General features: G+C 36.0%; 4 protein-coding genes across 4 annotated transcripts; 3 read left to right on the top strand and 1 right to left on the bottom strand.

Annotated features, from left to right (window-relative positions):
- The first annotated feature begins 402 nt into the window (after positions 1–402).
- LOC132115502 (5'-AMP-activated protein kinase subunit beta-1-like) lies at positions 403–5179 on the top strand. The gene is made up of 8 exons (XM_059524007.1): positions 403–463; positions 1633–1777; positions 1904–2055; positions 2881–2974; positions 3063–3177; positions 3253–3386; positions 4114–4182; positions 4603–5179. The coding sequence occupies exons 2-8, from the start codon at positions 1637–1639 to the stop codon at positions 4678–4680; spliced, it is 783 nt and encodes a 260-aa protein (XP_059379990.1). The 5' UTR covers positions 403–463; positions 1633–1636; the 3' UTR covers positions 4681–5179.
- A 3735-nt stretch (positions 5180–8914) lies between these two features.
- LOC132115150 (phospholipase A2, minor isoenzyme-like) lies at positions 8915–10790 on the top strand. The gene is made up of 4 exons (XM_059523553.1): positions 8915–9065; positions 9922–10072; positions 10379–10512; positions 10639–10790. Exons 1-4 carry the CDS (start codon positions 9017–9019, stop codon positions 10758–10760), a joined length of 456 nt encoding a protein of 151 aa, XP_059379536.1. The 5' UTR covers positions 8915–9016; the 3' UTR covers positions 10761–10790.
- An 812-nt stretch (positions 10791–11602) lies between these two features.
- LOC132115500 (phospholipase A2, minor isoenzyme-like) lies at positions 11603–13542 on the top strand. Its single transcript, XM_059524006.1, has 4 exons — positions 11603–11706; positions 12546–12696; positions 13128–13261; positions 13391–13542. Exons 1-4 carry the CDS (start codon positions 11658–11660, stop codon positions 13510–13512), a joined length of 456 nt encoding a protein of 151 aa, XP_059379989.1. The 5' UTR covers positions 11603–11657; the 3' UTR covers positions 13513–13542.
- Positions 13543–13668: 126 nt separating this feature from the next.
- asgrl1 (asialoglycoprotein receptor-like 1) lies at positions 13669–17764 on the bottom strand. Its single transcript, XM_059522751.1, has 9 exons — positions 17747–17764; positions 16721–16787; positions 16204–16287; positions 15833–15916; positions 15618–15695; positions 15422–15460; positions 14792–14931; positions 14595–14707; positions 13669–14509 (listed from the first exon to the last, which is right to left on the bottom strand). Exons 1-9 carry the CDS (start codon positions 17762–17764, stop codon positions 14344–14346), a joined length of 789 nt encoding a protein of 262 aa, XP_059378734.1. The 3' UTR covers positions 13669–14343.
- Between the last annotated feature and the right edge of the window lie 5897 nt (positions 17765–23661).

Below are 23661 nucleotides of genomic sequence, written 5' to 3'. Positions count from 1 at the left end.
TATAAATCAAGAGACTAAGACTTTTAAGGTTCTTCATTTTTTACAATTGTTTTAATTTTACAAAATTGATATTTCATTTATATTTTTTGTAAATTCATGTTTAAATTTAAAATTGTGACTCAAAGCACACTTAGTAATTAACCTCTGCTGCATTTTGAAGCAAAAATCACATTTAAAAACAAATACTACTGAGATTAATAGATTGATGCTATATACAAAATAACGTGACTGCAAACTAAACCAACAGGGTACTAGAACTGCGGCCCTGAAACTGCAGCCATCGCTATATCGTCCAGTACGGTAGGTGGCGCTGTCACCAAAAACTAGGGTCCTAGAAGGGCGGTCCTAGATCTGCGGTCCTGAATCTGCAGCCTCCGGTTGTGCAGGAACATACTATTGGAGATGGAAAATGGCGTTATGAAAAGAAACAGTCGCGGGCTACGGGCAAATAAAGTTTTCAGAGGTAAGATATTTAATCATAAGGGGAATTAACAAAGTCCGAGATGAAACGGAAATACACTCGTTGTTTATGTAGGCGAGACTTGCACGCAAGAACTGAAACAAAGAAAAAGCGGTGCAAAATACGAGCAAAAAAAAAAAACATCACAATTTTTACCGTTACTTCCTTGGTATTTCTAGGTTATTTCTCTGTTGAATCGGCTGTGTAACGCTAACTCCATACTGCTAAAACAAATGGTGACTTAACGTTATCCTTAACTCAATTGTAAACAGCGGTCAAAGGTTACATTACTTTAATCTTTAATTACGTTGTTTTTGAACCGCATGTGTATTGTAACGAGTTATTTTTAAGTAAATATAAACGTCTTTCAAATTAATGTAAATACAAAGATAGTTTTCGGCCTCATCTGTTGTATTTCGTCTCGTGGAACCCAAACTGTTCTTCGGTGGTTATACGGTTATAATGCGGTTCTAGCCATATATTTTTCGTATGTGATGTATAAATATTTAATAAAGTGATAAATAACTATTTTTTTCTTGTTGGCCACTTGGCATCCGCGTTCAGCTGTTATGGTTACCAGGTGAAGCTCGCTTGCGTTTATTTAGAAATGATGCTGGGAAACGAAAAGAACATCTGCGCTTCCACCAACTTGTATATTTACTTAAACTTTGGAAACTCTTGTACTTTGGAAATTATTTTATGAAAAGAACATTATTGTGGTACAGTAAAGGGATAATTCGTCCCCAAAATTAGATTTTTGTCATCATTTACCCTGTATGAGTTTCTACTGAACACAAAAGAAGATATTTTGAAGAATCTTGGTGAGCGAAACGTTGATGATAACCCAGAAAACACCGGTACGTCTGGAAGATGTCTGTTAAAGATTGCTTCATCTGGAAAGCATCTGCTTTGAACAAACATCCGATAAACGTCTTTCAGATGTCAGTTTTACATACATGCTAAATAATAAACATCTTAAAGACATCTTCTAAACGTCTACTTGACATCTGATAGGAAACGACATATAGACCTATTGCAGATGATCAAACACTCTCAAAAATACATCTTGCAGACGTCTCCAAGATATATATGTGTATTTATGAGTAAGATAAATTATGAAGAAAGCTCTGTTCAGAATTGGAAGACTCATTAACATGCCTGTAAATAAGCAGCAGCATGGGCAACACCAGCAGTGAGAGAAGCGCAGCGGAGAAGACACAGCGGCGAGAGAGCCGTGGTGGCAAAGATGGTGCTCGACCCAAAATCCTAATGGACAGTGTGGAGGACGGAGACCTCTTCCAAACAGATGATGCCAAGGTGATGTGGTTACAAGGATATTAACCTGGGAAACATGTTCCTTTTCTCATTTATTGCGGCGATATCTCACTGCTCTGCTTCGATTAGCTGTACACACCTCATCCATCTTTCTCTCTGTCTTACTAGGAGTTTCTAGCCTGGCAGCATGATCAGGAATCAGAGGCTAAAGCCCTGCCAGAGGAAAGGCCCACTGTGTTCCGCTGGAATGGTCCGGGGAAAGAGATTTACTTGTCTGGCTCCTTCAATAACTGGTCAAGCAAAATCCCCTTGAGTAAAAGGTAAGTGCTGACAGATCATTAGCATGACATGGACTCAACAGTGATAATAATAATAAGTGTTTCTTGTGCAGCAAATCATCATGAATGATTTCTGAGGGATCATGGGACACTGAAGACTGGAGAAATGGCTGTTTTAAAATATATTAAAATAGAAAATTGATCACAACATTACAGATTTCTTAATAATAGATTTTGCTGCATTTTTGGATCAAATAAATAACCCTAGTGTGCATAAGAGACTTTCAAAAACACTGTAGAAAATCTTCCAGATTCCACTCTTGAACAGTACTTCAAATAAAATAAGATTAACATTTCTGCTTTTCAATCAGCCTGTTCCCTTGCATTGTAAGTGAAATGATTTTGTGGTGGTTAACTTTGTGCCACAAAATTTATTGAGATTAACTCGAATTGAACCCAGAATATTTCTTCAACCACATTATTGTACCTAATTATCTAGCTTCACAAACTTCAAAAGCAAAAAGAAAACACTTCCCATAGCATTTGTTAATGTAGCATTAGGACACACTGTCTTTCTGATATTGTAGTTTTGGCTTCTGTTATCACGAAAAGCTGGGAAATTAAGACCGCACTTGCTATGCTTTCACATGCTCAGCACTAGGGCTCAGTGTGCTCTTACAGAAAACTTGAAAAAAAAAACAACAACAGTGGACACTTAGGTGATCTCATAATGAAAGCAAAAGGGCATTTTCCTGAATGTGCTGCCTTTTGATTTTATGGCCATTATTCACTGTCATCATCATGAGTAGAAAAAGGAAAGAACCATCAACTTCCTTTCCTTATTGTTTTGTCCTCTCTTTTTTACAGTCATAATAATTTTGTGGCCATAATTGACCTGCCTGAAGGAGAGCACCAGTATAAGTTCTATGTGGACGGACACTGGACGTTAGACCCCAAAGAGGTGGAAAAAGTGTCTCTTATAGCTTTTCATTCTCTAATAATCCTAATACGTTGATACTTTGATATATGGATATTATTATTTTTTCTAGCCTTTTGTGACTAACAAGTCAGGTGTGGTGAATAATGTAATTAAAGTGAGGAAAACAGACTTTGAGGTTTTCGATGCACTGAAGACAGACTCTGAGAAATGTGCCGATTTGTCAGGTAACTCTAAATCCATATAAATCTATTCATGAAATATGCTACAGGTTCTGATCTTATGCTTTTTTTTTCTGTCAGACTTATCCAGCTCCCCACCTGGACCGTACCATCAGGATTCCTACTCGACCAAATCAGAAGACAAACTGCGCACTCCTCCTATACTCCCACCACACCTGCTGCAGGTGCTACTCAACAAAGACACTGGAATCTCTGTAAGGACTGCTTTGCTACATGCTGAACATAAATTTGATCACCCAGTCTAATGAATGCAGCTGCTTTATACAACTGTCTGGCTAGACTCATTTTGCCGTCTTGATTTCATGTATTTCATTACGCTTCATGCCCACTCTGGCAGAGTTTCCTGTTCTCGGAAACCCTGCCGATTTTGTTTGTTAGGAAATCTTTTCTAACAATAGAAGTCTCTCTCATTAAAAAAATAAAATAAAAAATAAAAATTCGCTCTGAATGGATGGATGGTTTTTCTTATGCACAAAATCAGATGGCAAAATCACAAGGCAAAATGACTAAAACTTAAACTAAAATTTAGTCATTTTAAATGATAAAAGGTGATTTCATAATATTAAATAAATACTGTATGTAAAAGTAATAAAAATTGAACAATGGTATATATTTTTATTGTTTTGGTTATATAGGTAGTAATATTTATGGAACATTAAACTATTGCTATTACTTAAACATAAATGGATATTAAAGCTTTTTCATTTGGGTTTTCTTAAGCACATAAAATCTGATGGAACTGGGCAAGTGAATTGAGAAGAGGTCGATTCTTTGTAAATACAGTGTTGCAGTTAAAGCGGTTCTTTTTGGGGCTTAAAGAGATAAGAAAAGATAACAAGCCTGTGGTTGGAAATTGCTGAGTGTGGGCAATTTTTGAAAGCAGAGAATTTCCCTAACTCGTTCCCATGTCTGCTTTTACAGTGTGACCCAACCCTGCTGCCTGAACCAAACCATGTGATGCTCAACCACCTGTACGCCCTTTCCATCAAGGTCTGGCAGCAAACTACACTCACTTTAGAAAGACAAACCTCTAACAATGTCCACACACTCAATGACCTGGAAACCATAACAGCTGTACGCATGTTTGGGATTTATAGAAATTGTTGTTATTTAATAACCCTAATTTAAACTTTTTTTCTTCAGTTCAACACAAAAGTAGATGTTTAGCAGAATGACAGTGCCGCTGTTTTTCAGATAATGAATGGCTGATAGGCTCTAAAAATGACAAAAGCACCATAAAACTATTATTACATTAATATATATGACTTTTATAGATATGAGTGAGTAAATGATGAGTAAATTAGTTATTATTTTCAGGTGAACTAATCATTTCTATTTTGCATATGGTAGAAATGACCAGCATTTTCAGTTGATATCACTGATGTGCCTCTGTTTGCTCTCCTCACACAGGATGGTGTGATGGTCCTTAGTGCGACGCACCGTTACAAAAAGAAGTATGTGACCACACTGCTGTACAAGCCTATATGATCTCAATCCATCAACCTGTTATCTCTGGTTTCTGCCTTATACAGTCGTATACTGCTAAATATTATTCTTTAAAGAAAGTGACCAGACCTATCATACACCAGCAAACTCGCATGTCTATGTGAGTTTATATTTGTCTGTTTCTGAATGTCAGCTTCTGATCCATAAACCATTATCTACAGTGTCTGCACAACTGTGTGTTTGCTAAATGTAAAAAATATAATTTCTTATGAAGCTTGCAGACATGTAAGTGTTTTGTATGTAGCTTTTCGGTTTATAAATTTCAAAATACTCCTAGATCATTAAAAGGACATCTGAGATGTCTGTTGTCATCTATTCTTTGAGTTCTTGATTCCAGGAATGTCACTAAAGACTTTTGACATTTAATCTGAACATTCCCATCATGTTGCTCTGGATTTAGAGAAATCTGCAAATACAATGGTGAACCATAATATGTTGATGAATGGACCACTGTGTTAATAAAATGCACACTAAAACATTATTTGTGTATTTTTTGTTTGCATGAAACAATCACACATTTTACACAAAGGTAATTCAAGGCTCTCTTGCAGAAAAAGGTGGTTTCTATAAGCAAGTCTATATTATAAAAATCACACATTTATCATGGAGACAGCTTTGGTCAGTGATAAAAATATGAGAAGGGTTGGCTAAGACAGTTCTCAGTGTGTTTTGTTGTGATGTTACCAGGTGACAATTTTGAAAGTCAAAAACTAAACTGTATTAAATAATTGTGAATTGAAAAATATGAACTCATTTAAATTCAACTAAACGGTTGATTTCAGTTTCAAAAGTGGAGCATATAGGCAGAGAAAGAAAAATGCCACCTGTTACTGGGACTTGGCAAAATCGTCTGATAAGTTTGCCCGCGGTTTGCTTTAATCTCTTACTTTGAGATGCAATGTTCAGTAAAAGTCTTTTTTCTTAGTCATAAAGGTATGTGACGGGTTCAATGAGCAATGCAAAGTATATGATGCACCAAACTAGATAACTTAAATACCAACTTTTTCACGTGCAAATAAGTAAACAAACAAACAAAAATCCTGTCTACAAAAGGAAGGCTGTTAATTAGAGAAGAGACAATGATTTGGTGCAAGTCATAGTGATTGGCATAGAGCTTTAGCTTGCTATAGCAGAACAAAAACACAGCTGTTGTTTAAATAATTTAAATGGAGAGGAAGCCTTTGGAAATTGGAAGCAAGTTAGTGAAATAGTCATTGTTATATAAACTTAATATTGGCTTTGTGACTTTAACATTGCCATCATGATTCAAAGGTAGCATGCAAAGGTGTCACATAATATAGTCAGAAATACATCTTATTCATCTGTGCTGTAGTTGAAAGTAATGAATTGTCTACAGTAAGATCATAAACTGTTACTATATCCCACATATTATTTTTCATTATAACAAATGAAATTATATCAGAGAAAATTATGTTATCAACTGGCTGAAAAGAATTTTAAAGCTTTTTTTGAATTTATACCACCCTGCTTTCAATATGGCTACATTTTGATTATATAACAGATAAATATACAATGTTTTTAAGTAGATAAAATCTAAATGGAGCAGCGGTGTTAAGTATGTATTTATTAAAATAAGGTGTGATGTTTAGAACAATGTTTCAAAAGTGCAAGACAGCTTGTGAAAATAGAGTTTGGGCTGGTATATTTTAATTTGCATGTAATATTTAAAAACAGAAAAATGAAAGACATTTTTGTTTATTCAAAGCAATACGAACATTCTCTAAAATGATCCCCATGGCCTTTTTGAAAATGGTTACCACTAGTTCAGCTCTAGAATCTCAGGCTGGAGAAAAAAATCATGGGGAAGACTGCTGATCTGTACGGAGCCCCGCACATGACATGTGCAGGGCTCCCGTAGATCTGACAGTTGTCCAAAAGACAATTATTGACGCCCTTCACAAGGAGCCACAAACATTCAAAGAAGCTGGCTGTTCACAGAGTGCTGTATTCAAGCATGTTAACAGAAAGTTGAGTGGAAGGAAAAAGTGTACAAGAAAAATATGCACAACCAACCGAGAGAGAACCGCAGCCTTATGAGGATTGTCAAGCAAAATGATTCAAGAATTTGAGTGAACTTCACAAGGAATAGACTGAGGATGGGGTCAAGGCATACATACGTGTCAAGGAATTTGGCTACAGTTGTAGTATTCCTCTTGTTAAGCCACTCCTGAACCACAGACAACATCAGATGCGTCTTACCTGGGCTAAGGAGAAGAAGAACTGGACTGTTGCCCAGTGGTCCAAAGTCCTCTTTTCAGATGAGAGCAAGTTTTGTATTTCATTTGGAAACCGAGGTCCTAGAGTCTGGAGGAAGGGTGGAGAAGCTCATAGCCCAAGTTGCTTGAAGTCCAGTGTTAAGTTTCCACAGTCTGTGATGATTTGGGGTGCAATGTCATCTGCTGGTGTTGGTCCAGTTGAAAACCAAAGTCACTGCACCCATTTACCAAGACATTTTGGAGCACTTCATACTTCTTTCTGCTGACCAGCTTTTTGAAGATGCTGATTTCATTTTCCAGCAGGATTTGGCACCTACCCACACTGCCAAAAGCACCAAAAGTTGGTTAATTGAGCATGGTGTTGGTGTGCTTGACTGGCCAGCAAACTCACCAGACCTGAACCCCATAGGGAATCTATGGGGTATTGTCAAGAGAAAGATGAGAAACAAGAGACCACAAATGCAGATGAGCTGAAGGCCACTGCCAAAAAAACCTGGGCTTCCATACCACCTCAGCAGTGCCACAAACTGATCACATAGCTTAAATGATTAATATGAATAAACAGTGCTCATAAATGGCTGGTGAGGTTGTATTCTCAAGTGAAGCGAGTTGAGGCTTGGACCTGGAAATAGCACTTCATACGTCATCACATAACAACCGAATACGAGAGACAGTCTAGGGTATTCTGTCTTAAGCTTACGGCATGTCTCTATGGTATCCGTAAATGGTCATTGAGTGACACACAAGTCTGACTGAAATTCTGTGACGTAAAGGCTGTAATGTGGTCCAAGTTGACCATTGCACTTTATCCAATAGTAAGTAATACAGACCTTCCCATCTCCCTATAGTACGACAATCTCTGAAATGACGCTTGCGGTGTGAAACAGGCGAATTGTTGTGCATCTGAAAACAAGTGGTGTTTCTTTATAAATGAATCAGTGTTGAAGTACGAATCAGTTGAGTGATGGAATCAATGACTCACTCAAAATTCTTGACTGAATCAGTGTTGAACGGTCAATTCAAATGGCTAACAAGTAAAGATAGTAGCCTACACCTACTGGCGTAATGTATAACTGCAGAAAACCTCAATGAAAGTCTCAACAACTAATACAAAAACTGACAGCCTGTTTGAAACAAAAACAGATAGATGTAGGATACAACCAATGGAACAGAACTAACTGTTGTATAAGTTCACATAACCTGTCTAAAAAAAGTAAACAAGTTTTTAAATAAGTACAGTGTTTGCGGCATCAGCAGCTTTCTCATCACTCTTACCACATTTATGGTCACTCTCACACCACTATATAGCAACAAAATACCCTGTAATAAGTTAAATGTGAATGTACATATCATAATTGTTATTTGCTTTCATTCTGGTTATTAACACACACTCACACACACTTTTGTGTGCTGACAGCTGTTTTGCAACTTTTGCATATTTTCATGATTTTTTGAGAAAACTGAAATCTTGTACCAGCTGTGCAAACTGCAAACAAATGCTGATGTTCCCAAAGATCAAAACTCACACACACACACACACACACACACACACACACACATACACACACACACAGTGTGATAAGTGTACATAAACACACCCAACAATCTCAGCAACTGTAAGTTTGGGCGCTTGTGTTTGTACATGAAGTGTGGCGGTGTCCCATACTCAGACTTTGTGCTCTTCATTTGTCCCATCCAAGTGCACACACACAGCAGTGCATAGTGAACAAACACACACACACACAGGGAAACCCACCCGGAGCAGTGAGTAGCCATTTTTGCTGCATTGCCCCGTGGAGCAGTTGTGGCCTTTCTCAAGGGTCTCACCTCAGTCGTGGTATTGAGGGAGGAAGAGAAGACTGGTCATTCACTCCCCCCACTTACAATCCCTGTCGGTACCAAGACTCAAACCCACAACCTTTGGGTTACAAATCCAAGACTCTCTTACCATTAGGCCATGACTGCCTCGTTTGTAATTCACAAAGTTTTCTTATCAGTGTGCCCCACCCATCAAGGTTAAATAAATAAGTTATAGACCTATAAATAATTGGCCAGTAATACCTGTTCATCCAGTCTTCACCATGAACACCTTCCTGTCCCTCGTCATCCTGAGTGTGAGTCTGCCCACCTGTGAGTACACTTAAGATACTATTCAACTTATTACTATTAAGCTTACTGTTTTCATTTATTACATTTTTATCATGTGTGCAAAGCAAATAATTAACATATGGAAATATTCAATATAATTCACAATATTTGTTAGTCAGTTCAATAGTTGATCTAATAACTTATTTATTAGATAAAATATTTAATGAGAATGCCTTAACATAACTTAAAGGGGTATAATATTCCAATTGTAAATTGAAAACTACATCTTGTCCCTAAACTGTGCAAATTAATGTAAATAAATAAAATTAAAATAAAAATGTGCTGCGACTCCCAGGATGGATTGTAATCAATTCAAACATGGATGCCCAGCCTATTTACATTTTATATTTTGTATTTACATTTTGTACTCAAATAACATATTTGAATTCTCCAAATAATAATTTAAATATACCTAAAGTAATTGGTCATAAAAACTGTGTCACAACAGACCTCCTTGGTCTCTACAAGGTCACAAGTAAGGAACACTAGATGAAGCACAAACAAACCATTAATATAAAATTGCTATACATCTCTCATAAATATTTTAAAAGGCAGATGGTGAATTAAAGATTTTATTAGATGAGTTTTGGTCGTAGTGTATGGTGCTTCTTTTGGCTAGTGAAGTTTACACTATATGTGTGTGTGCAAAAACTCATAAATATATTATAAGAATGGTTCTTATGTATATAATCCTAAAATGTAAAGCCTAAAATATTAGACAGTGGTAAGTACAGAGCAGTTGTTGATTAAGATAGTTATTTACATAGCATTTCGATTTTATTTCATCATTAGATTGTTAATCAGTATGAAGCACTGATAAACTATTCCTGTTTAACAGTGCTGGCGACTCTAGACTACCGCGCGCTGTGGCAGTTCAGGTCTATGATCCTCTGTACCATCCCTCAAAGCTGGCCGGCACTGGATTATGCAGACTACGGATGCTACTGTGGAAAGGGAGGCTCAGGCACCCCGGTGGATGAACTGGACAGGTCAGATTTAAACCAATAAAGAGACACTGAATGAATCATTGTCAATCAGTTTTGTCAGTCACACTGAAGCCTTCCCAAGCTGAAAGGTTTAGTGCATAGTTTACAAATATTCAAAGCTGCATGTTGCACAAATTAATTTATTTTTGTAGGCAGAATGCATAAAAAAAAATACTACAGTCAAATATTTTAAGCTTTACCTTCTTAAGAAAATGTTTCAGAAAAATATTGGCAGAATAATCATTGTTGATCAAAAAGAGAAGGCGACAAACTTTTGAATCATGTCTACTTTATTCTCTGTCCCTCTAGGTGCTGTGAGGTGCATGATGGGTGTTATTCTGACTCATGGCAACATGAAGACTGCTGGGGTATCTTAGACAACCCTTACACTGAAGCCTATTCATTCTCATGTGACAAAGGAGCAAAGAAAATCACCTGCAATGGTAAGATGCTACGCTCAGTAGGACAGACTGTACTAAAGACTATCTACAAGCTCTGTTTGTAATTGAGACCTGAACGGCATCTGGACTGTGGCACATATCTGATGTTGGTTTTTTTGTTTCTTGCAGCTGACAAGAATCGGCCCTGTGAGATGTTCATCTGTGAATGTGACAGAAAAGCAGCTGAATGTTTTGCACAAGCGGGTTACAACCCAGAAAACGAGCACTATCCTAGTGAAAACTGCAAATGAACTGAAACTCAATAAATGTCTAAAACTGTCCCTAAAGTCTCATTAAAGACAGCAATCTTATATCATCTAACAGTTTATTTTTGTTCATCCCAACTGATATTTAATTAATAGCAGACACACTCATTAATGGTATATAAAAGAGACACAACTCATGTCTAACCTCAACTAAGACACCCACAAATTATTATGATGCAGTGTGTTGCTGTCTTACAAGCTCAGCCAGGTCATTGACAACCACTAAAATATAAACAATTTGCTAAGATGTAAAGATCAGGACATAAAATGGGATCGAAAAATTTGAGTCCAATGAATCTCAGATTCTTTATCTATTTTAAACCTCTAAATAAAATAATGATTATTATTATTATTTTTTAGTTAAACAACAACAGCAACAAGTTTCTGAAAATAAATAGGAAGAAGTTGCTGCACTATTTTTAGGTCACTAATCAAATAAGTACATTTGTGACAGCTGTTTTGCAAATTTTTCCAAGCCTTATGAAATTCTGCTTTTTCGAGAAAACTGAAATCTTGTACCAGCTGTCCAAATTGCAAGCACATGCTGACGTTCCCAAAGATCAGAACACATACACACACACACACACACACACACACACACACACACACACACACACACACACACACACACACACACACACACACACATATTTGCATAGATAAGTGAATATAATTACACTCAACTTGCACAAAACTGTAACAATCTCAACAATGGTACATTTGGCCGCTTGTGTGTGTACATGCATGCAAATTTATTAACATATGTTATGTGTATAATTCACAAAGTTATCTTATCAGTGTGCCCCGCCCATCAAGGTTATACACATAAGTTGTAGAGCTATAAATAACTGGCCACTAATACCTGTTCATCCAGTCTTCACCATGAACACCTTCCTGTCTCTCGTCATCCTGAGTGTGAGTCTGCCCACCTGTGAGTACACTTAAGATATGTTCTACTATTCAACGCCAGCTTATTGTTTTAATTTGTTATATTTTGTTATGTATGCAAAGCAAATCTTTAATATATAAAGATACTGAATATAATTCGCAAACCACCATTTATTTATTTAGTCAGTCCAATAATTGAACTACTAAGTACCTACTGTAATAAAAATGCACATATTTTAATAGATAAAATATGTTATGAGAATGCTGTAAGGGATACTCCGTTATTATTGGTCATTAAACCTGATTGGTTAAACTGGTTGTGTTACAACTGACCCTGTGCTCCCTGGACTCTACAAGTTCAACAGTATACTGACCACTGGATTAAACAGAAACAAACCATATCATATAAACACCTTTCAAAAATATTTTATAAAGGTGATGATACAAGGGAGCAGCTTTATTTGAGCAATGTTGCTTGGGTACCTTTCTATTGGGAATGGTTAACAAATTTCTGTCTGGATACTTTAGATCGTCTGTGGGCCGTGTTTCACCTGGTTGCCCGTTCACAGCAACATTGCTCATAAAGTTGCCCTGTGCATCATAGGCTTGCAACAGATGGTGAATTAAAAATTTTGGTCATAAACATATAGTGTATGCTGCTTCTATTGAATGCAAAATGGATGCAAAAAATCGTAATTAAAAACTAAAAATGGTTCATATGTACTATATTCTAAATTTAATGAAGCATTTTGTCTTTTTTAGACAGTGGTAAGTACAGAGCAGTTGCTGGTTAAGATAGTTATTTACATAACATTTCGATTTTATTTCATCATTAGATTGTTAATCAGTATGAAGCACTGATAAACTATCCCTGTTTAACAGTGCTGGCGACTCTAGACTACCGCGCGCTGTGGCAGTTCAGGTCTATGATCCTCTGTACCATTCCTCAAAGCTGGCCGGCACTGGATTATGCAGACTACGGATGCTACTGTGGAAAGGGAGGCTCAGGCACCCCGGTGGATGAACTGGACAGGTCAGATTTAAACCGATACAGGGACAGTGAATGAATCATTGTCAATCAGTTTTGTCAGTCACACTAAAGCCTTCCCAAGCTGAAAGGTTTAGCGCATAGTTTACAAATGTTCAAAGCTGCATGCTGCACAAATTAATTTATTTTTGTAGGCAGAATGTATTAAAAAAATAAAAAAAAATACTAAAGTCAAATAGTTATAAACCTTACTTTCTTAAGCAGATGTTTCAGAAAAATATTGGCAGAATATTACTGTGAATATTTATTAAGTGGCTCATGAATGTTAATCATGTACAATTTATCCAATGAAGCTAGCTACATTTTAGTTGTTTTTCTACAGCAGCCACAAATATCCTAAAATATAATAATGATTGATCAAAAAGAGAAGGCGACAAACTTTTGAATCATGTCTACTTTATTCTCTGTCCCTCTAGGTGCTGTGAGGTGCATGATGGGTGTTATTCTGACTCATGGCAACATGAAGACTGCTGGGGTATCTTAGACAACCCTTACACTGAAGTCTATTCATTCTCATGTGACAAAGGAGCAAAGAAAATCACCTGCAATGGTAAGATGCTACGCTCAGTAGAACAGACTGTACTAGAGAAGACTATCTACAAACTCTGTTTGTAATTGAGACCTGAACGGCATCTGGATTGTGGCACATATCTGATGTTGTTTTTTTTGTTTCTTGCAGCTGACAAGAATCGGCCCTGTGAGATGTTCATCTGTGAATGTGACAGAAAAGCAGCTGAATGCTTTGCACAAGCGGGTTACAACCCAGAAAACGAGCACTATCCTAGTGAAAACTGCAAATGAACTGAAACTCAATAAAGGTTTAAAACTGTCCCTAAAGTCTCATTAAAGACAGCAATCTTACATCATCTAACGGTTTATTTTTGTTCATCCCAACTGATATTTAATTAATAGCAGACACACTCTTTAATGGTATATGCAAATTCATGTGATTAAACATTTTTTCCCACTGGCAAACAGTTCTTCTTGTTTAATCCAGTTTGTGTTTAAAACAAGTAAAAACAATTAGTCAGTTATTGAAACTTATTATATATTCTTTGAAAAAGTATTATTCTTATCTATCTGCAATTTAACCTTGTTTAAAAAGACAAAGATACTGATTCAAAAAATATTTTGTAGCTTAATCAGGTTAAGTACATTTATATGCAATTATTGAAAAAAAATCTTATAAATTAAAAACACTTAAAGTATTTAAAACAAGTATTCAAAGAAATTGTTGTAGTCCTGTACTGATACTAGTCTGTCACACTTATTTTTGAAATAATATTTTGTGTAGTACACACTGAAAAAAATTATTTTTACAGTCTAATGCACCTGAGAAGCGAAATTCCCTTATATATTAAGAGAGACTTTATCTTGAAGTGAAGTTAATTGGGTCTTATCTCATTGGTAAATTTAAGCAACTTAAATGTTCTGCTTCGTGCTTAAATTTAGTGGGGAAAAAATCTACTTCAAAATTCAAAGAATGTCCTCTAATAAGTCTATTATCTACAATCTTGTTTTCAAATAATTATATCATGTTTTAAGGAAGTTTAGATGTTTTTACTGGGGAAAAAAAAGACAGAAACCCTGCTTAAGGAAGTGATTTTTGGCAGTGTTGGAGGTTGATGTTTGTCAGTGGCTCTTGGGTTTGGCCTCACAGATGAAAGGGTAGGAAAGAGTACAGTCCGCATCATTCCACAGCCTCCGTTTTTCCAGAGTTACCCGAAAGTGAAGTTGCCCACAATCCTCACCATTCACACGGACATCCCAGTCATCTGGTTGACCTACATCCCAGAAGCTGAAACAGACATCAGCAGTTAGATGAAACATCTTGGGAGTTTTTCCCGATTGACCTCCTCTCATTATTTTATATGGGTTCTTACTGTTCAGAAGCACTAAAGTCTGTTCCATCTACCCAGGACCACTGTCCCTCTTCTTTCTCAACAAGCCCGATCCAGTAGCTCTCAGACAACTTCACGATTGAAGACAGGAAGTCCTTGTTTAAAAAGAGACAAAACTCACATTTAACCTCAATTAAGACACCCACAGATTATTGTGATGCAGTGTGTTGCTGTCTTACAAGCTCAGCCAGGTCATTGACAACCACTAAGTGTGATCCTTTATCAACACAGTTTTTCTCAGCAGTTTGCCAGTTCTTCTTTATTGAAGAATGAAAGTAGCATGAGTCTTTATAAAACACCCAGTTTTCCTTACAGGGACCTGTACAAACACACATTATCATAATAAATCTAAAATCAGGCAGGTTTCTAAGTCCAATATAAATAATTTGCTAAGAAGTAAAGATCAGGTCCAAAAGTCTGAGTCCATTATTTAATTTAAACCTGGAAATTGTATTTTTGAAAAGTTTTAATGTAACATGAATAAAGAGGAAGAAGTTTCTGCACTTTTTCTAGGTCACTAATCAGATATGTACATTTGTGACCTTTGTGTCTGATCATGTGACTTTGATCAAGCTCAAAATGTTCTTTGGATGATCTCAAATCATTCTGGAGAAAATGATCATCAGGTTCGGCACAAACTTGTGGAGTTCATGAGGTTCAAGTGCTGAGAAACTAAATTCAACTGTTATGCTAATAATATATTTTGTAATGCCCTTTTTATTCAATTATATAAGTGAAGAGCTTAGTAGCATTCTCAGTAGTGGTTTCAGACTTCGGATACTGTCACTGCAAGTCATGAAGGGCCTCACCTTGCACCGGCATTACACGCTCAGAGAAGTGAGCATTTTCTGGGAGAAAAAGATGAATGAATAAATAAATTAATTAGAAAAAATGACAAAAAATTAATATTACAGGTAGTTTTAGCTAGTTTATATAAGGATAGCGTACAACTACTGTACATAAAATTTTATTTTACAAAAGACAGAAAAATTGGCCTTTACTTACCAAATTGCAGAGTTTTGGGGGCATCGAGGGTCTTCAGAGAAAGTCTAAGATCAGTGACATCTTGGCTGACCTGAGAGACTTTGAAGAATCATAATCAAAAACAAACTCTATGGTAAAAAAAAATACAAATAATAAAAATTGCATCGAGTGGGATCCAACAGGTTTGGCTAAATTTGACAAATTAGTGGGGTGGAAGAAAAGTGCAGACAACATACTTTTAATTCCTACAGCCAGCGTCAGTATAAACACATAAAGGACAAGAACACCATACAGTATGTACATCTTTCTGTTCTGTCTACCTGTAGGAAAGAAGAAATAAACTGAAATGTAAGAATATGGGACAAACTTAGACAGAAACTGCATTTTGAATGATCATGGAGTGTGGAGCATTCATGTAACAAACAAGGATTTATTATAGTATTTCACTGCCTTATCTGGTTCCTGGAAATTTAGAAACACTTAACTAGTTTTTCTTGGTAAGGTGTCAGGCTTTACTCTTAATTTTGAGTTGACATTTTCTCCAAATCACAGTTTTTAACAATAATATACAAACATCCCTTTCATAAAAAATAAAAATCTTTCTTACCTGATTCAAATAATAACTTTTGGCCCGTATGATTAATTTCTGCCTCAGGTGTGGTAAACCGGTCATATGATACAGATTCCATGTCTGGGGAATAAAAGCAGGTTGTATTTACATCAAATTTGGGACATTTGTCCCAACATCGAAATATTGAGGTGTAAATAAAGTGAGTGAATGTACTAAACGCAAGGTATCAAGGTCATGCGACAAACAGTTGAATATTAACCTCTAGACTGACAAACTATATCTGAACTTCATCCATCACAAACATGGAGAAGAGCAAATGAAAATGTCTGTTCAGTTCAAAAACACAGCAGAATGCCAGGACTTCTGTACATCAGAGATACTGTCAAAATATACAAAACCATATCAAAGAGACATCAAACATTTTTTTGCACAGCCATTAAAAATTGTAAAACATTCTCACTACCAAATCAAATCAGGAGTTTACTATGAAGCACCATACATTAAAATGCTCTCACTGTCAAAAAGTCTTAAAGTCAAGTGCAATGAATCTTACTGTTTAAAGTGACTGTTTCTGTTGGCTCTCTCTCCTTGTCTGCGGTCAGTGTCCTGATGGCTGTTTTCTGTCAGTCTGTCCTTACGCAACCGTTCCTAACCATTTCTAAGAGCAGAATCAACAGTCCTAACGTCCTATTGGACTATCTGTAACACTTGTATCCTCACGTGTGTGGAATATGACAAAATATTCAGTCAAGAAATGACCGTGATCATCTCAACACATATGAAATCCACTTGTTTGACCTACATGTTATACTAAGTGTTAAGATATTAATAAGTTATTTGAAAACAGCTGGATGCATACACTGCTGTTTAAAAGAAATTAGATTATGTTACGTTGTATAAGTCAACAGTTTAATTTAATTATATATATATATATATATATATATATATATATATATATATATATGTCTGTCTCACCACAAGAAGTCAGCATCACCTCAAATCTAGCCATGGATTTTTATTAATTACATAACTAATTAAGATTGCTTAATAATTCAACTATTGTGTCTTTTGCAAGATACATTATAGACTTTTTTTATGGGATACTCATGTTTATACTCATGCATTAAATCTGTGTGCAAAAGGCTTCCCAGTTAGCATAATAGTATTGGGATTATAACAACTAGTCCTATTATGCTTTAAAAGGTGATATATAAAGCATATAATAAAAGCGTTTAATTTATTATTAATATATCTTCAATTAAATTGGGCCATAAAATTAGATGAACAAATTATTAATTTTACTAAAAATTTTAGTTAATTTGATGTCTTTACATAACAGGACTGTACACTGGAACACTAAATAGTGATTTATGAATAGCGAAAGAACATTAAACATGCATCAGTCAGGCAAATAAAGTTTACAAAGAAAAATATGACATCTACAAAGATCTAACAATGTCAGAAATAGCATGTCCAGAACAGGATTTTAAGAGAACAGTCTAAGGCAGTTGACATGATGGCAAAGTTTCCTACCACATGCCTGTCTCTAGTTTCTGTTCACAGATGTGATACCGCTCACTGTGACAGTCAGCATCATGCCTCAGCTTTTGGTGGACTGTGTCAGATCCTTTTAAGTGGACGCAGGACTCGATATCCCAATGAGCAGGTTTATTTTCATCCAGAAACAGAAGTACTGATCTGGTTGGTATGTTATGCAGTTTCACTTCTTTACTTTACTTTACTTTATACTTTATTGTCAGACTATGTCTGAAATTTTTCTTGCATAACAGTATTTATGTTTACAACAACATTTAACATACATACTACATTGACATTCCCTCCAGCAGTACAATTATACATTTCATACAAGATTTATACATCTGCAACACCGTCCCAATACTCTCGATCTCTGATTAGGTGTTTTTGTTCAGTGCTAGGATTGCCTGGTGGACAAAAGAATTTTTCAGCTTCACTTTCTTAAATTTGGGAACTTTATACCTCCGTTGTGACGGTAATAGTTCAAAGTCTTTATGCAGTATATGCATAGTATTAGAGGCTATATTTTTAGCCAGCCTAAGCATGTTCTTATAATAGGATGAATCATAAAGCTTCTCAAGCTGCTGACCTACTATCTTTGAACAGATTTTTAATTGATTAAAAACCTTGTTTTTTAGCGCAACAGATAAACTTTTATACCAAATAGAGTTGCAGTATTGCAGTAAGCTCATTATCACAGACCTATAGAACAACAAAAGAATCTGACTTCTTACTCCAAATGACCTAAGACGGCGAAGAAAATGGATTCTCTGCTTTGTTTTTTTACATAGAGTATCAATGTGATCTTTCCAGGACAACATGTCGTCTATAATTACTCCCAAATATTTATAGGTCTTAACAAATCTAATTTTCTCGTTATGAATAAAAACTTATATTTTATTCACTATAGAATATGGATAACATATCATATGTTGAAAGTGAGACATTTTAAAATTAATTTCATCAGAGCTACACAATCCAAAAAAGTTGGGACGGGTAGCAATAAGAGGCTGGAAAAGTTAAATGTACATATAAGGAACAGCTGGAGGACCAATTTGCAGCTTATTAGGTCAATTGGCAACATGATTGGGTATAAAAAGAGCCTCTCAGAGTGGCAGTGTCTCTCAGAAGTCAAGATGGGCAGAGGATCACCAATTCCCCCAATGCTGCGGCGAAAAATAGTGTAGCATTATCAGAAAGGAGTTTCTCAGAGAAAAACTGCAAATAGTTTGAGGTTATCATCATCTACAGTGCATAATATCATCCGAAGATTCAGAGAATCTGGAACAATCTCTGTGCATAAGGGTCAAGGCCAGAAAACCATACTGGATGCCTGTGATCTTCGGGCCCTTAGACGCCACTGCATCACATACAGGAATGATACTGTAATGGAAATCACAACATGGGCTCAAGAATACTTCCAGAAGACACTGTCGCTGAACACAATCCACCGTGCCATTCGCTGATGCCGGCTAAAATTATATAGGTAAAAAGATAGGGCTGTGAATCTTTGGCAAGGCAGCGATTCGATTCGATTACGATTCATAGGTTTTCGATTCGATTCAAGAACGATTTTTGCAAATTTAGAACGAATCAATTCGATTCGATTCACAATTAAATTCGATTCGATTCGATTATAATGATTAGATTCTGCATTCTTTACGTGCATTCACGGGATTATTTAAATGCTTTTACTAAATTCTTTAAATGCTTAGTCAGGGGGCAAATTACAGTAGCATTTATGGTTAGAGAACCATAGGTTAGAAAAAAAAAACAAAAAAAAAACACTTTTGTCCAATGTTAAATGCTAGTTTAATGATGCGACATGGCATACGTAAAAATGTATGTAAGCCAAGTTTTTAAAAAAGAGCTTAAAGAGTATTATGTATAAGCTAACATTTTGTCACACCAGGGGCGTAGCCATAATTTCAGAAGTGACAGAAATGTCAAATACAATCATTTTATGTATGTAGCCTATATAATAATAATAATAATAATTATTATTATTATTATTATTTTATTTTTTTTACAAGAAATTATCTTCTTTTTTAATTACTTTTAATTAGCTGTAATCAAATACACTGCTGGACAATAATCAATCATTTGTAATCGATATTTTTTTCCTAATGGCAATTTTATGATTGTTTTATATACTAGGCTACATTTAATTAGCAATTATTTAAATTTTCTGCACAGAATAAGGTAGAAAATATACTTTATAGTTTCTGTACTGTAATAAATGTCAATTAGCACTGCATCATTCATAAATTGTTTGTGTTTTTTTTAGTTTCATCAGTTCATTCTGCTTTTATTCAGTTTAGCTGCAGATATAGCCTGGCACGTCTATGAGAGCGAGATCGCTTCTCTTTCAGTGTGAAAACGTCTTCATCTCTATTTAACTTTTCCTCTCCATCAGCGAATGATTCTGAGAGAAAACGTGCCAGATGTCTGTTTGCTAATGAAACAAACGCTACTTTCATGCATCTGATTATAAATCTCGTGCTCTTATTTCAAGGTCGTTGTTAATGCTGTGGTTAATTTTAAAAGTTTCCTTCGTATATTCGGTTCATCCGCATTGTTTAAAAACATTTATCATTCAATGGATCTGTGCGTATGATTTAGACACTTACATTTCTGCTCCGTCCATGCAATAAACACAGCTGTCGACGGCTCCGGTAACTCCGTCGGTAAGATGCAGAGAGCCATTGACAAACTACAGAAAAGTATAACTACTTCACGTTAGCATTACTGGACACGAGTCTATAAAGGTAAATCAGTAGCAAAACTCGAGAGGTTGAAGATCTGAATGTGAGAACTTGTCATATTAATATTTGTATTTGTAAGTTAAAATTTACACTCATGGCTCTGATGTGAAGAGTTGAATCTTTCAATTTGCACACACAGACAATGATCAAAACACCCGTGTTTTGAATTGGAAGTTGTAGATTAATAGTCACAAATGTGTAGAATGACATTCACACAAAGAAAATGACATATACACACGTTTACGACATATTTACTTTTGCACTTTACTTCAGTTTCGCTGCACAACGTCAAGTCGGCACTTACAACCTCTCAGATCTGGAAGTACAAGTTCAAATCCTAGCGCTCTGACTTTTGCTACTCTCTTTGCGGTATTCTGTTGCAAAACTCTCTTGTGCACTTGTATATGCAGATGTGAGAGAGCAGAGCTGGGGGCGGGGCTTTGGTGTGAATGAGAACATTTTATTGGTCGATGCCCGACCAATGAACAACGCCAATTGTTTTCACTGAATATCCTTAGCTTTGGCAGGATTTTAAGACACTGCATTCATTTTGCCATTCAGGTATTATCTGGTAGACAAATAATGCAACATATTTTATATGTATATCCCACTGCATATCACTCTACCAGAGTTGCAATATAATGCTGTTTTTATTATTTTTATGTTTTGTAAAAATAATTTTAACATCTTCATTGGGTTAAATTCCTAATTTGCTTGTCAGTAATGAACCTTTTTAAATGCAACATTATTATTATTTTTTTTTTTTTTATAAAATCGAGTGTCTAAATGTACATTAAACAGCAAAACCTAAAAAATAAGCACTTATGACCAGAAATACTGTTTTGAACAACTAGTAGAGCTAAATACATGTATTTATTAAACATCAACAAGGCCATCTAGTGTTTAAGCATCGGAATTGCATATGAATATTATCTTTCTGGCCACCAAATGCCTCTAATTTAAAGCGTGCCTCTTTGCACTGGAATTTAAACCTAAATACTACAGTTATTGTAGTTTAAATAATAACCATATTAGAAAATGTTATATTTCAAATGGTCATTCATGAATCATAATTATTGCTCATATTATTTAGTACCATGATCTCTTCAAATTAACTAAACATGACTGAGTTAACATTCAGTACAGTTATTTTATTGGTTAAAAGTTACACTTAATTGTTTAGTCACATTTAACTGCCAAGGAGGAGTATGAGAACATAATGCTGTTCCATTTTCCAGTATAAATTGCTATTATAACGCATATAGTCATTAGTCAACGCAGTTATCCATGCATAATCAATGCACTTTTTGTGTTACAGATTACTAGAAATTAGAGTTGTGACGTTCGCGAACGAACCGATTCTTTTGAACGGCTCATAAACATGAACGATGGGAGCCGAGTCGCGGCTGGAGGGGAGCCGTTCTTTCTGTCGTTCTTTTTTCCTATGCGTATTTCACACAGATGCACACAAATGAGCTCCTCCGCGAGACAGAACAGTTATAGGGGGAGGGGCGCACCCAGCGCAGGCCAACCCTTTATAGCGTGATGATATTAGTTATTAGTTGTGCATGTTCATTGCAGCCCACTTTGTTATTGTTCATTGACTTGAAGGGGCTGATGTCCTATTTGCAAAGTTTACAGTAGTAATAGTATGTAGTATGTAGACATTTCCATTTTATTTATTCTAATTTTATCTACTTTAAATATTTTTTGTTTTCTATCAAAATGTTTTTGTGTGATAACAATGTTCTTGTGTGAAAGTGTTTGTAGTAAAAGCTGTTTTGCACAGAAATTCATTGCAGCCGGCTTTGTTTTTGATGTTTATTTGAGTAGGTATTGTATGAATAACATAAGTCAACGTAGCTTTACACACACACACACACACACACACACACACACACACACATTTTGTACTAAAGGTAAATCCAAAATAGTGATGTCACTGTCTAAGCAGAGGGATTTGTGCAACCCTATGGAATATAGTCCACACATGACAAATGAGGTAATAATCAATATTTCAGAATAATTCAAACTCAGATATTGGTGTGTGATATCTGAGTTTTAATTATTTGGCTACAAATCTCACCTCATCATTCCTCCCAGTGATTATTTCCAGGATAAACTGAGATGCCCCCAAGCTGGCTTCTTAAAACTGACTAAATATTTAAAAAGAGCCAAAAGAGCCGTTCTTTTGAACGGCTCTTTGAAAGGAACGGATCGCGAAGATCCGGATCCCCTCTAGAGTTGTGACGTTCGCGAACGAACCGATTCTTTTGAACGGCTCATAAACATGAACGATGGGAGCCGAGTCGCGGCTGGAGGGGAGCCGTTCTTTCTGTCGTTCTTTTTTCCTATGCGTGTTTCACACAGATGCACACAAATGAGCTCCCCCGCGAGACAGAACAGTTATGGGGGAGGGGCGCACCCAGCGCAGGCAAACCCTTTATAGCGTGATGATATTAGTTATTAGTTGTGCACGCATCCTTCACGTGAGTAGGACTCCAGTGGAAAAAAAACCCTGCGTGCCTCTGTCATTGTCAGCTGTCACAGACATTCATTGCAGCCCACTTTGTTATTGATCATTGACTTGAAGGGGCTGATGTCCTATTTGCAAAGTTTACAGTAGTATGCAGACATTTCCATTTTATTTATTAGAATTTTATCTACTTTAAATATTTTTAGTTTTCTATCAAAATGTTCTTGTGTGATAACAATGTTCTTGTGTGGAAGTGTTTGTAGTAAAAGCTGTTTTGCACAGAAATTCATTGCAGCTGGCTTTGTTTTTGATGTTTATTTGTGAGTAGGTATTGTATGAATAACATAAGTCAACGTAGCTTTACACACACACACACTTTGTACTAAAGGTAAATCCAAAATAGTGATGTCACTGTCTAAGCAGAGGGATTTGTGCAACCCTATGGAATATAGTCCACACATGACAAATGAGGTAATAATCAATATTTCAGAATAATTCAAACTCAGATATTGGTGTGTGATATCTGAGTTTTAATTATTTGGCTACAAATCTCACCTCATCATTCCTCCCAGTGATTATTTCCAGGATAAACTGAGATGCCCCCAAGCTGGCTTCTTAAAACTGACTAAATATTTAAAAAGAGCCAAAAGAGCCGTTCTTTTGAACGGCTCTTTGAAAGGAACGGATCGCGAAGATCCGGATCCCCTCAAAGAGCCA

The sequence above is a fragment of the Carassius carassius genome, chromosome 34 (genome assembly GCF_963082965.1).
Source record: "Carassius carassius chromosome 34, fCarCar2.1, whole genome shotgun sequence".
NCBI lineage: Eukaryota > Metazoa > Chordata > Actinopteri > Cypriniformes > Cyprinidae > Carassius > Carassius carassius.
This window is presented reverse-complemented; position numbering and strand designations above follow the sequence as displayed.

Excerpts from the sequence above, each read along its gene's own strand:
- LOC132115502 (XM_059524007.1), top strand. The coding sequence starts at position 1,637 with ATGGGCAACACCAGCAGTGAGAGAAGCGCAGCGGAGAAGACACAGCGG. Across the intron at positions 3,178-3,252 it reads GAAATGTGCCGATTTGTCAG|ACTTATCCAGCTCCCCACCT; the intron begins GTAACTCTAAAT and ends TTTTTCTGTCAG. Across the intron at positions 4,183-4,602 it reads TGTACGCCCTTTCCATCAAG|GATGGTGTGATGGTCCTTAG; the intron begins GTCTGGCAGCAA and ends CTCCTCACACAG.
- LOC132115150 (XM_059523553.1), top strand. The coding sequence starts at position 9,017 with ATGAACACCTTCCTGTCCCTCGTCATCCTGAGTGTGAGTCTGCCCACC. Across the intron at positions 9,066-9,921 it reads GAGTGTGAGTCTGCCCACCT|TGCTGGCGACTCTAGACTAC; the intron begins GTGAGTACACTT and ends CCTGTTTAACAG. Across the intron at positions 10,073-10,378 it reads CCGGTGGATGAACTGGACAG|GTGCTGTGAGGTGCATGATG; the intron begins GTCAGATTTAAA and ends CTGTCCCTCTAG.
- LOC132115500 (XM_059524006.1), top strand. The coding sequence starts at position 11,658 with ATGAACACCTTCCTGTCTCTCGTCATCCTGAGTGTGAGTCTGCCCACC. Across the intron at positions 11,707-12,545 it reads GAGTGTGAGTCTGCCCACCT|TGCTGGCGACTCTAGACTAC; the intron begins GTGAGTACACTT and ends CCTGTTTAACAG. Across the intron at positions 12,697-13,127 it reads CCGGTGGATGAACTGGACAG|GTGCTGTGAGGTGCATGATG; the intron begins GTCAGATTTAAA and ends CTGTCCCTCTAG.
- asgrl1 (XM_059522751.1), bottom strand. Across the intron at positions 15,461-15,617 it reads CCCCAAAACTCTGCAATTTG|AAAATGCTCACTTCTCTGAG; the intron begins GTAAGTAAAGGC and ends TTTTTCTCCCAG. Across the intron at positions 14,708-14,791 it reads TCAATGACCTGGCTGAGCTT|GACTTCCTGTCTTCAATCGT; the intron begins GTAAGACAGCAA and ends TTTTTAAACAAG.